The sequence below is a fragment of the Parasteatoda tepidariorum genome, chromosome 4 (assembly GCF_982258835.1).
Source record: "Parasteatoda tepidariorum strain Cologne lab strain chromosome 4, Ptep-v5.0, whole genome shotgun sequence".
Lineage (NCBI taxonomy): Eukaryota > Metazoa > Arthropoda > Arachnida > Araneae > Theridiidae > Parasteatoda > Parasteatoda tepidariorum.
In genome coordinates this window covers 26,932,701-26,946,485 of record NC_141758.1, presented here as the reverse complement: position 1 = coordinate 26,946,485, position 13,785 = coordinate 26,932,701, and the positions used below count along the sequence as shown (strand labels likewise).

The 13,785-nt window shown below is 28.3% G+C and overlaps 1 protein-coding gene across 2 annotated transcripts; it reads left to right on the top strand.

Annotated features, from left to right (window-relative positions):
- The first annotated feature begins 243 nt into the window (after positions 1-243).
- LOC107449172 (kelch-like protein 26) lies at positions 244-10,477 on the top strand. Of its 2 annotated transcripts, none has more exons than XM_016064623.4 (3): positions 244-485; positions 3,034-3,076; positions 7,555-10,477. In XM_016064623.4, exon 3 carries the CDS (start codon positions 7,575-7,577, stop codon positions 9,387-9,389), a length of 1,815 nt encoding a protein of 604 aa, XP_015920109.1. In that variant the 5' UTR covers positions 244-485; positions 3,034-3,076; positions 7,555-7,574; the 3' UTR covers positions 9,390-10,477. The 2 variants fall into 2 exon arrangements, with proteins under 2 accessions (XP_015920109.1, XP_015920111.1); XM_016064625.4 differs by having other exon boundaries at positions 355-501; positions 7,555-10,294.
- The last annotated feature ends 3,308 nt before the right edge of the window (positions 10,478-13,785 follow it).

Sequence of the window (13,785 nt, the reverse complement as noted above, 5' to 3'; positions counted from 1 at the left end):
GTTTAACGAGCACCAATACCGCACACCCTCGGTCCCTACGCAGGCTGATACAAGTGGTCACCCACTCGCACACTGACAGCAGTCAGTGATGCTTGACTTCGGTGATCTGCTGGGAACCGTGTCTTAATGATCAGTCCACTGCGGGACAGGTAAAATATAAAAGGAAAATATTATTATCCGATCTGGGTGTCAATTTCGCAGATGCAACAATTACTATGAGTCTGATTGGTGCATCGTGCCCGCAGTTAGTTTCTAGGTTTATTAGTGGGAATAGGCTTGAGATCTTAAGTTTCTCGGCAGCATGCCTGACACTCTTTTATATTAACGATTTGTAGCTGAAGTGAAATAAATGACGAATAACTTCTGCTACTGAAACAAAAATGGCTGCCGTTAATTTGTTTACGTTTTGGTATGCATAAAGTTGGGACATATAAAAATATGGCTATTCAAATATTCTTTCCTACTTAAAAATTAGCAAGCATGAGGTAATTTGAAAAATAAGTATTAAGCTTAAAATAGCTTTATTTTTTAAATAATTGTTTTTATTTTGTTCATAATTTGGTTCGCTCACTTAGTTTCTTGTATTTAATATTCTTGAATTTCAAATTAAAGTTTTTTACAATGACAATCCTTTTTTCTATTGGAATATTTCGTGTTATATTTAAGTTTAATTGTACTATATGGAGCGTTATGTAATACACTTATATTATTTAAATAACATTCTTGTTCTAGATAATAATAATAAAAAAATCAATTTATAATATCCAAGTTTTTTGAACTCAATCTAATTAAAAAAATAAGTAGTATAAGATTTTGAAATGTTAACATCGAATTCATATAATTTTTTAGATTTATGCTAATTGCTACTCATTCATTTACATATTTAAGAACTGTTTGACTGTACGCAATTTTTCCCCCTCTCACATAGCTTTTCTGGTGTTTATTCTCATAAGATAGGATGTGAGATAATCATATTTTGTAATTACCGTAATTTCGGATGTTATTTTCAAGTTCTTCCAGTGTACTGTGAAACTTGTTGATAAATTCTTTGATTTTTTAAGCTTTAAGCATTGATTACAATATCAACTCTGTGTTCTTACTTTTTTACTGCAAGAAAATGATCATAACAACTACATGCAGATATTTTTTCCTCATCTTTTCAACAAAGGTTTACGGTTCAAAACAGAAATCAAAATACTTATTTTAAACTCCATTATAAAATACTTAAAATATTTTATAAACTTTCTAATGGAGTTTAAAATGAGTCAACTCAGTAAATACATGAACAATAGAAAAAAGTATGATATTCCTTTGAAATACTTTATGAATAATTTTTTTTTATTTATTAAATCACCCATTTAAATTTGAGATTGAAGTACAAAAGAAAAAACTTTTATTGATCCTCCTCTCTTCTTAATGTGCAAAACAAGAAAACTCCTAGTGATTCTAAAATTTATTTGCAAATACCTTAATACTTATTCATAATACTTTACAACATATGGTAAGCTTTTGCTGTTTTTGACAATTTGCAATAATCTAAGCCTTGGCGACTCGGATAAATAGCTGTAATGTTGGGCTACAATAATGGGATTGTACCTTTTGGGTCTACGGATAATACCTCTCCAGTTTGACCTATTAACTATTCACCTAAGGTACAAGCATCCCTGGGATATGGTTACAGTGTTTTCACTACAGCGCGAGAACGCGAGAATCTCACATATTTTTTTCTTTTCTCGCATTAAAAAATGATTACCGTGAGAAATTTGCGCATTCTATAAATCAATTTCAAAATTCGCGAATTTCTCGCATTTTGGAAAAAGCTTCGAATTACGCCATTTAGAATAAAATCCGTTTCAGTTTTCTTACTGGATCTTTCATTATTTTCAACATCTGCCCCATTATCTAGCTTCCCTATTTACCAGTATTGTTCAGAACCTTTTCGAACAACAGAACACAACCACGGAACCCCTTTCAGAACACATTTGTCTGCAACCAGGCGTTTACCGTAGGTAAGGTTTCTTCATGTAAGACGTTCAAATTTTTTATGCACTTATGCAAGATGGACAAATACCTTGTAAAGGCAAAGTCTTCTATGATGATGCATCAAAAATATTCAATGCTTTAAAAAATAGAGGACATTAAAAATGTATTATAATTAAAGAAATGATTTTTTTTCAAGGGTTTTTGTGTTTTTTTAGAAATCTCACCCTGTGTTTGAGAAAGAGTTAGAAATTCTCACCCATTTTTTTTCTATGATGAAAACACTGGGTTAGGTTTAATTAAAAAAATAATAAAATTGTTTCAAAATTTTTTATTGTGAAATCGCTAAAAAATACCGCTTTCAAAAATTTTTCGCTTTAAAAAAATAATAAAATAAAATGAAAAATTAATCTTGCAGAAAATTTTTTTGCAAAAAGGAATAATTAAAATTGTCTTCCCTAATAAACAAAAGTGTGTTAAAATTAAATTATTATCATAGTTCAATGTATTTTTTCATTTATTCAATAATTTTATGAAGTTATATAATTTTTTTTTTGTTTGTTTATGAAAAAATTATAAATAATTGAAACAATGTGCAAACTTAATTTTCTAAAAATATTTTGAAAATATTATTTGCAATGTATAGAGATATCGTTTTACCTGTTCTGTGTTGTTTTTCTTTTGAAAAAACAAATTATCAAATAAGAAAGCTGTGTATTCAGAATCAATTTTTATAGAAGCTTCTCTAATAAGGAAACTCTTTTAAGTTTAATAGAAATAGAGTTTTTTTTTAAATGATTGTAAATTGGTTTTTCTGAATCAAAATTTGATTTTTTAAAAGGAATACTTAAGTAGATTCTGCAATAAAATAGAAAATCTATTTTGGGGGCATTTCTTAAAGTAAAAGCCTATTTGTTGTTGTTAGACCATTGGCGTGCATGATCTGTTTTTCAAATTTAAATATATAGTTTATTAAATACATTTAAACTGTGCCTGTAATAAAATATGTTATTTTTTTATGTTTCTTGACTCATTATTGATTTTATTTTATAGATTAAATGTTTATTAAAGTTCAATGGAAAACGTGTAAACAGATGTAAGTATAACAAATTTTCCCTTAAATTTTTTTTATTATATTTTCTTTATCTGTTTGTTCATGTGCAATTGTAAGATCCTCAATAATTAAACAATATATAAATTGTTATTAAAGTAATGCCATTTCTTTGTTTTGTTTTTTTAAAATAATCATTGCTGTCATATAATATTATGTAAATTCTGTAGTATCCATGTTAATAATTATAAATGTTGTACATATGAGTTTTATAGGCAAAATACAGTGGTCAAATCATTTAACCTATTTTTTGTATGATGTTGCAACTCAGATGTTTTAAGTATAAACACTATATAACTTTCTAGTATAACATAGAATAACTTACCATTGTTTTTCAAGAGGCTGTCTTTCTAAAAGTATAATCAGACTTAGATGAAAAACTTACCTTGAACATAAAATTTCAGATAAAAACTTTCTGAAAACAATTTATTTACTGTTGTGACTGGTTTCAACCCTTTCACCATCCTATTTTGAAGAAATTTGTTTGAAGTTTTTGTTAGTCGACCTTTCGTTAGTTGTGTTTACATTTGGATATTTCTGAGGTAGATGTGTTTGAGGATTCTTTTCATGACGTTCTTCACAGCAAAAGCAGCATTTCACTTTCTATCTTAAACTTGTTTAATTGTTCATTATTTAAAACATTAGATAAGGATATTTCAAAGAATTTTTTTTTTAGAATGTTTAGTAATACTCAAAAAGTTCCCCAACGTTGATAAATTTTTCACGAATGACGTTCCCACATTTGTGCATATCTGGGTATAATATATTCAAATTAGAATTTATAGGTTGAAGCAAAATTTTAGTGTAGCAATCATTAGATAATGGGAAAATTTTTTTCCACTCCTGAATTAAAAGATAAGAATTAATGCAAGACATGTTCAAATTTGTTTGAGCACCCACACTTGTATAGTTGTTTATTTTTTCTCTCTCTTGGAAATGATGAAATTCAGAGTTTCTCATCGCAAATAAGGCATTATTAAAAACATTGATGCTGTGTCAGTTTGCATTGTTTGAAACTGATTACTATGCATCTGAACCGTTTTTCGGGAATTCTCTTTCCTGCCAACATCCGCTACATGTGGTATGGGCCAATGTGGTATTTGGATTGTATTTGTATTTATGCAGATAAATGTGATGATCAGGAGAGGGGAGGAAGCAAATGTTTTGATTCCCTGGTGTAAATTTGCTTGGAATGGAATTCAATATGCTGATATTTTGTTTAAATTTAAGGAATTACCAGGTCGTTTTGATTCGTAATGAATTTTTATATTGAAACAATGCGTATGTTTTCATCTCTGTTTATTTCAAGTTTAAGTGCTATTGCCGGAATCCTATTCCTTGATGTTTTTTTAAGCTATCTACACTGCCTGCATAAATTATGAATATTTAAATTAATTTTGAAGGGATGCGAAGAATATTAGTATGTAAGATGCAAGACTATCATATTTAAAGGTATTTTGTTTTGAATAGTGTACTGTTACTCCCAGGAATGTTAGCTTTACTGTATTATGCATTAAGAAGTATATTTGTTTATGTGAAAAGATTTAATTTGGATATGGGGTTTATTAAAAATTTAATACATTTATAATTTCTCTGCATCTGCTAATATGATGATTAAAGATTAGTTTTACATGTTTTATAAGTGAGTAACTTCGATATGTTTATTGTCTGTTTTTTATGATATGCATATTTATCATTGTAAAATAATAGTTTTGTGTGTGTATATTTCTTTATTTTTATGCTCTTTGCAAGAGACTGGTAACTAAACTCTTGCTTGGGGAAAAACATTAAATTTTAATCTGCCATTCTTTTTTATTTAGGAAATACATGTTTTTTGTTGTTAAAAATGACTGTAATATGAATAATTTTTGAATTTAATAATGTTGCAAAATTTGATTTTCTTTTCGGAATGCAATGCAAGTGGTGCCAATAAAAAAGCTGCAAAGTGGAGGGAGAGAAAAAAAATTGCTGAATATTAGGTGCATACAAATAATAAAAGAGTTCCTATTATTCTTTTACACCTCATAATAGCCATTGAGAGCAAGCATAATAAATGTGCTTTTAACTAATTCCAAATATTTTGTAGCTTAAAATTTCTAACAGTAGTTTTTGAAAATGTTATTGTTATTTCCTATTGCTTAATAGATTTTGAGAATTGTGGATGGATTTTTTAAATTCATTTTCGTGCATGGCAAATGAAAGTAACTATCCATCATCAATTAAAAAGATTTGTCTAGCACTTGTCTGGAGGCACATTTAATGCTGGTAAAACATTTTTAAAACTACTCAAAATTTCTTTCTTCAAATCAATTAAATCTAGTGTCGGAGGAATAAAAGACTTATTTATACCTACTTTTTTTTAAAAAACTTTTTGTTGTTATGCATGAAAGGATCAATAAATTGAACAACTATTTTTACTAAGCAGAATTTTTTATTCTCAGACTTATACCTACCTTTGTCTAAACTTATACCTACTTTCATTATGTGTTTGCATTGTATACGTAATCACTTTGATCAATTGTTATCTATATGCTATATAAATTAGGCTGTAATGATTTCGTTTATTAATTTTTTTTATCATACAGAATTATTAATTATGTTATCCTAATTGCATTATAGTTTCAACTTGGTACTTTTTTAGTGAAAATTTTCCCTTGAAACTGTCACAAAAATGAATTTTAACAAATCTATATATTTGTATGGTGTATTTAATATGGTGCATTTGTAAAAAATTGCATTAGTAATTCCCATCAAGCTTTTTCCCATCTGAATGAAATAACTAAATTTGTTTAAAAAAATATGTTTCCCTATTAGCTGTATTTTTACTTTAATAACAATTTTTATTTTATTTTAGAGGAAACCATAATTGAGCTATTTTATTTATTTTCAGATGCTTTCAATTGTCTTTATGTGCATTATTTTTAAAGTCAGGGTTACCTTAAAAGAAGGGTCAATCATTTAGGGTTCCATAGTGCAAAATTTTGGAATCACTGCCATAGAGTTTTAAAAATAGGTGTGCAAGAACCGGAAAAGATGTTATAATTATATTTAACACGTAAGAATTGGTAATTTTTTAGAGAACAGATGCGAAAATATGTCATAGTGCACTTTTGACCCTCTGATTCATTGGCTGAATCTTACTTTTAGAAAATTGTTATGATTGGCCAAACTATTTTGATAACCAAAGAAATATCAATAAATCATATATTAAAAAATTCTTGAAATATTGATGCAACTAATTCTATTAACAAGGGAATTTAAAAACGGGCAATAAATGTATATATTAAAATATGCATTAAAGCAGGGTTCGTAATCTTCCTGATTTTCTTGATAAAAAAAAAACAAAAACATTATGCCCTTATTTATCCTGAATATTTCATGTTTTGTGATGATATTCCTAATTTTTTTTTTCTTTTTTTTTTCCCGCTTTTTTAGAACTTAAATGTTCAATGTGCACTGGATTTTAAAAGAATCTTTTGAAGTTTTTTTGAAATCACTTTCACTAGACCAGAAGTAACAAAAATTAGATTTTTCTATGTCAAAACTAGTAATTCAAAAATGTAGCATGCTTTTCTTTTACTCCTAATTGGAGCAATAGAGCTTCTATTGCAGCTCTCCATCTATATTTGTGGCCAGATATTTTGCCTCTCTCCATGTCTTTCCCGTTGTCTTCGATTCACATTTAATTGTCCTGTGTCAAATATTTTTAGGTCTTCCTCTTTTTCTATTGCCCTTAGGGTTTTTCTAGTTTATGTAGAACATGACCAATCCATTTACATTTTTTAATTTCCATATCAATCGGTTTCTGTATTGCAATAACAAGCTAGAGGAGGTAAATAGTTTAACATGTCTTGGAAGTATGAATAACAGCAAAGGAAGAACTCAGGAAGATTTACTAAATAGATTAAACAAAGCCCTGAAGCAGTTAGGTTTTCAATTCTTATGTTAAATCTGTCCTCCATAGATCTGAGACATAGTACTGCTATAAAAATAACAAGAAAAAACTTTGAATCTTCATTTACTACATGTAATGCAAGATTGAATGTAATACCACATGATATGTAAGAAGAATATTCTGCGTCAAGTGGTTTTATAAAATTTGTAATGCAGAAATCTTTAGAAAAGACGAAAGTATTTCAAAAAGTAAAATCTAAAATGTTTTCCAGGTGAAAAGGAGTTAGCATTAAAAATTGAACCACTCCTTTGTCTTCCCCTTTTCCTTAACCGAAAGAATTATTGCTAAATCAATATTGGAACAAAAATTTTTTTAATTAACCTTATCCTTTTTTTTTTCAGAATTGTTTTATATTTTTGGTATACACTTTTTTTCATCATAAGTCAGTAACAGACACTTGACTCTAAGCTCATGTGCAGCAAATGTAATATACAGCATTAAATTAATGATTCTGTTTAGCCTATAAAATTAATATTTAGTAACTGATTTATTATTATTTTTTTTCCAGTTTTACATGCTATTGAAAGAATGCGTGAAATGAGGAGAAATCATCTAACCCACAGTTCACGAGCGGTTCAGTTCGAATCTCCTTCTCACATGGGGACCCTTCTCAGCGGTCTAAATACCCTCAGAAGTAAAGGTTTGCTTCTTGACATAACTCTTGTCGCTGGAGGCCAGTCATTTCAAGCGCATAGAGTTGTCTTGGCATCATGCAGTGATTACTTTCGTGCCATGTTTACTGATGCCATGAAAGAAAGTCAGCAAAGTGAAATTTGTCTAAATGGCGTGACTGCCGATGGCATGCGCTATCTTCTAGAGTATGCTTATACCTCTAAACTTGCATTAAGCCTTGCTAACATACAAGATGTTTTATCAGCTGCAAATCATGTACAGTTAATTGCCGTAGTCGAAGCTTGCTCTTCTTATTTGAAAGAGCAACTAGATTTAGATAACTGTGTTGACGTTGCCACAATTGCTGAAATGTACTCGTTGCAGCAGCTTTTGAAAGAAGTGTACCTCTTTATATGTGGTAACCTTCAGAAGTTTTCTGGGAAATCTGAATTTCTGAGACTCTCTCCTTTTCAACTTGAGCATATTTTAAAATGTGACTTTCCTGTTGATTGCTCTGAACGAGATGTATTAAGTGTTGTTCTTAAATGGATCGAACATCAACCTCATGAGAGAGTGAAGTATATCCACCAGCTTGTCAGGCACATACACTTCAGTGAAATTTCTGTTGCAGATATAACATCATTTTTCGAATCTCCTATCTTGAAGTGCCTTTGTTTGAGCAGTACTCTATGGAGTCGCTTGTGGCATATGCAACCTCACTCCTTATGGCAAGAACAGATGCCTCTCATTAATTCTCGAGGAATGGAATTGGCCATTTTGAAAGTTGGCGGATTTGGTATAAGTGGTGTTACAAATGATATTGCATATTACTTATCTAGTGTTGGAAAATGGCGTTATTTGACATCTATACCCCATGTGGAGCAATGCAATTTCGGCACAGCTGTTTTGAATAATGAATTATATATTGTAGGTGGATGCTTTAATCAAAGTTTGCAAGAAAATGTCCACCCTTTTGGATTCAGATATAATCCTTTGACTAACTCTTGGTCGACAATGGCTCCAATGCAAAAGGAGAGATGCCGCTTTTCATTAGGAGTGGTGAACAACCACCTGATTGCTGTTGGTGGTGCCGGTGAATCTGGTGAGTTTGATGTTTTAGACGACACTGCTCCTTGCGAGAAATATGATCCTCTGAGTGATCAATGGATTCCGATATCGCCTTTACCGGGATCAAGAGCTCAGCATGCTGGGACATCTTGGAAAAATTACTTTTATATTTGTGGCGGTTTGGATCAAGACCTGGTCTTAAATTCTCTTTGGAGGCTAAATACCGAAACAGATCATTGGGAAATCCGTGCTCCCATGATCACCCCTAGAGCTGATCATTCTATGGTGTGTTGTGGAGATAACATATATGTTTGTGGTGGCTGGTACGATGATGAAACTACTGGAAGCAAAGTGTTGGTTGACACAATTGACTGTTATAATACAACTAGAGACACATGGACGGTAGTAACCAGGGTTCCAACTCCTCGTTATCATGCTGGTATTGTTGTGATAGGCAAAGGACTGTATATTGTGGGAGGCTTTCACAGTGCGACAACTTTTGACCGTGCTAGTGGTGTTGTCGAATGTTACAATATGGAGACTGGTAAATGGACGGTGGGTGATAATTATCCACAAGCCATTTGGGAACATGCTTGTTGTACTCTTTATGTGCCTCGTTGTAGAGATGACTTGGATGTTATACCAGATAAAAATTTGCTTTGATACTCCTTCACAAGACAATAATGCACCACATGTAATTTAAGGCATGACAATAATTTCATCACGTATTGTGTAAGAATTTAAATTAATTTGTTATGATATTTCATTCGCAAATTTTTTTTTCATAGTCATGTGGAGCAAGCAAAGTTAAAATATTTTTAGTCATATCTTTAGAGAGAGTTTATTTTGACAATTCATATTTAAATTTTTAATATGTCTTGAGATTGCTCTAATTAATTTACTCATTATAATTGCACTTTAGGCTTATAATATGAAAAATTTAGAAAAAAAAGTTTTTATGCATGAATGTGCTTTATTTATGAGGATAATAAAGATGGAAAAAAAAATTCAAGGCATATTATATTGTCTAAAAATTAACTTTAATCTATATTAGCATTTTTCTTTTCTTTCCAAAAATGACTTAGCATGGGAAACAAGGAAAGTTAAAATATTTTTAGGTATATCATAGAAAATTTATTTTGACGGTGAACGTTCAAATTCTTAATGTATATTAAAACTGCAGTAATAAATTAATGTACTCTTTGTACATTTGGTGTAAAAAATGAAAATTTTTAATATTTTAGAATCTGCTTTATTTTGGGCAAGGCGGAAACAACATTAAAAAAAAAAAGAAAAAAATTCATGGCATGTTAGAATTTAATATAATTTTTTTTTTTTTATAGTAAATGTTTTTCATAGTCATAAGCAAGTGAAGTTAAAATTCTTTGAGTCATGTCCTTGGAGAATTATTTTTGACTTTGTAAAGTTAAATTCTTTTTAATATATGTCGTAACTGCTGCAATAAACTAATTTACTTCTTGTATCAGCACATTAGGCATGTGGACTAAGATTTTTTTTAACTTTTTATGCATGAATATGCTTTATTTTGAGTAAGGAAAAAAAGGTCCTTGCAGGTATGACAAAAACTTAACTAAACATTTTTATCTTTAACTGCTGCTATATAAATAAAGTATTTTAATTTTTCATGCTTATTTAGAGCAATTTTGCAGTGAAATTCTGCGTGCTACTCAGACAATTTAATGTTTTAATTAAGAAGCATTTTTGAAGGATGTAACTATGCTTAAAATGTCTTTACACGTAATGCAAATACATGTAAGTAATTTTAGTCATATTTATATAAAAAAAAAATTTAAGCTTCTAAACACATGCAAATCAATAAACTTACAGTAAAAATTACGACTTTTTATTTCTGAATAATATTTAAAAAAAAAACATTTTTTTTTTATTATTGAATACAGAATTCATATTTATCTATTATTAAATAATAGATTAATAATATGTCATAATATATAAATTCATAAATTTCATGTATTTTTATATTTCAAGACTGAATGTAGTGCAGTTTTATTTTTAGTTGATTTTTAAAACCTACTTTGAGTAAAAGTAATTTTTATGCACTTCAAACATTAAAAGCTTCAGATCTTATCTACTAAGAATAATTTATTTTTAATTCAATTTTTAGAACTGCAAATGGAGTATTTAGACAAAATGGTCAATATTAAATTGTTCAAATTATTAATTTGGCAAATTTTAAATTAGACTTATTAATGCCTTTTTTATATTTATTTATTGCAATTTACTTGGTGTTTTTTTGGCACATTTTTGTGTTTGTAAATAATTTTTTGATTAACATCCTGAAACTTAATTTCATAATGAATGTCATATAATCTAACATTACTTTTTGTTTAAATATTATGGCTTTGCTTGTGAGTTTGTTATGTATATAAGATATATATTGTACATAAAATGTAATTTTAATGATTATACTTGCACAATGAACATACAAGCCAATGTATTAAGCATGTAAATACCCAGTACTTTGAGAAGTACTTTTATTGATAGATGCCATAAATATGATCTGTTTGTGAGGCAGTTTGTTAGTCATATTTTGCTTTGATTTGTGATAATGTGTATGTTAAGAGTGGCTTCTATTCGTTGTTGGTAGGATTTTTAGTAAATTGTCCGCTAATCACTGGTGCTAAATTTTTATATTTCTGCTGACATAGAATTATTAAAAAAAAAATGAAATACCTCTACATCAGGAATACAGATATTTATTCTGGAGAAGTAATTTTTAACAGTGCCTTTATACTATTGCTGGGATGCCAACAAACAAAACTTTTATGTTGCTACAATTTTTTGTGCTTAACATCAATTTTCCATGCTTAACATTTTTCGTGCTTAACATTAGGGCTGCATAACTATTTTGGTCAGCATTTCACAAAGACTAGAAAGTGTCATATTAAGGTCTAACATAATGCTGTAATCTAAAAAATATGGTATATATTTAGATTCTATTTGAAAGTATTACGGAATGATTTATATCTGTATAACTATTTTTTTTTACTCTAGTGCAGAAAATATAAACTAAATTAGGTAACTAAGAATAATTGATGTTAGTAATTCTAGACAGATATGTTTTTTTTCTCTTTTTTTTTCAGAAATTATAATTTAGATTACTAAGAATAATTAATGTAAGTAATTCTAGACAAATAATTTTTTTTTTGCTGGAAATATAAATTAAATTAGATAACTAAGAATAATTAATTTAAGTTATTCCAGACAGATTATTTCTTTTTTCAGTATTTGGGTAGTAGTAGTAATTTATTTATGTTACATAAGGGCTGCACAATGTACAATTGATGACCCTAAGGATGATCTGAAAACAGGTCATCAAAAATTTGTAAGTGAGCGTATTTTGCTACCTTACAGCTTTCTTATAATACAGTTGTATGGAATCTCTCTCACCACTATCTTTTCTCTCGAATTTTTTTACATTGAATTTTATTTTTGAAATATTTTCTCATTGCTATTTATTGTTTTGTACTTTAAATCTACAATTTCCAATTTTTGTTAGTTTGGTATTGTTAAAGCGCAAAGTTAACTCTTTAGTTGTTAAAAATTCGATTTCAATAAAACTTCTACTGATTTTTCTTTCCTTCTTTTTTAAAAAAAAAATTGGAAGAATTTGTTTACTGTCAGTGAAAACTAAAGTAAATTTTTTTAGTTTATTAGAAACATTTGTATTGAGAACAAAACAATATCTTACATGTTGGCATCCCTGCAATTTTTAATTCTATTTAGAACAAATGTTTATCCGGCATATTTCTAGTGTAAATGACCATAGAAGTTGTGTATAATACAGTTATATGGAATATAGATTACATCACTAACTTCTCTCAATTTTAATTTTATTTATAAATATTCTTTTATTGATCTTCATTGTTTTATTCTGTAAGTATATAATTTTTAATTTAAGTCTTTTAAATTCCTTTTTTTTTTAAATTAAAAATGTGCTTATTTTTGATAAAAATATTTAAAACTATGTTTAGTGCCAATTTCATTTTGTTCACCTGCCGTTCTAAAAATGAATAGTGTATTTTTAATTTTAAAAAAATTATTGCAAAATTTTTGTTTAAATTTTAAAAAGTTCTATAAGCAATAAAATATTACAAGCGTATGTGTAGTATACCTGCTCGCAATAAGTTTTAAGAAATAATTAAAAGTATATTTCTATTTGTGTTTAAAAACCTGACTAATTAGATGCTCTTTATGAAGGATTTGACATAATAATATTTGCATCTTATTGTTAATGTAATAAATATAATAATTGATAATAAATATAATAACTATTGACAAATGCATATTTACCCACTTGTTCCAGGTTTTTGGTACCCTTTTATTTTGGATATTTAGAATGGTAAATTTTATGATCTAGCATTTTATTATTGATTAAACAAATTTAATTTTGAATGATTTTTTCTGCCACTATATATAAACAACTTAAACTGATATATAAAACCTATTAGTTGTGCAGGGAAGTTTTTAAATGCTGTCAAAATTAGACAAATTAAGTTTACCTTAAATTGTTATTTGGCGACCGCTTAAAATATTCTGGGAAACTAGGGCTTCTGGGTTGGCAGCTATGTGATAAATTTTTTTTTGCTATTTTAAATTTGATTTATTAATTGGTCTTGTAAATCAAAGTAGTAATAATCTGGTAAATGGCTAAGTAAGTAATACAATTTAGACTTAAATCTAGTAAAAGTTACAAATGTTTCTTTAAAAAAGAATACTCTTTCTAATCAGTTATAATGAATTATAACCAACTAAAATGATAAAAATTTTAGACCTATTCCAATCAAAACTGTATATAATTACCATTTACTGCTTTCTAATTAATTTATTACATTAACAGTTACAGGTATGAATTATTTATTAAATTTATAGCAATAAATTGTTCATTAATTTTATAGTAATGAATTTCAATTTAATTTTGTTTAGTTAATTTTTATTTTCTAAAAGAATTTATCAAAATATTTATTTCTTGAAATTTTTTTATGTTCATGATTAGGGTTATATTTTTTAAAAACTTTTA

Excerpts from the sequence above, each read along its gene's own strand:
- LOC107449172 (XM_016064623.4), top strand. The coding sequence starts at position 7,575 with ATGCGTGAAATGAGGAGAAATCATCTAACCCACAGTTCACGAGCGGTT.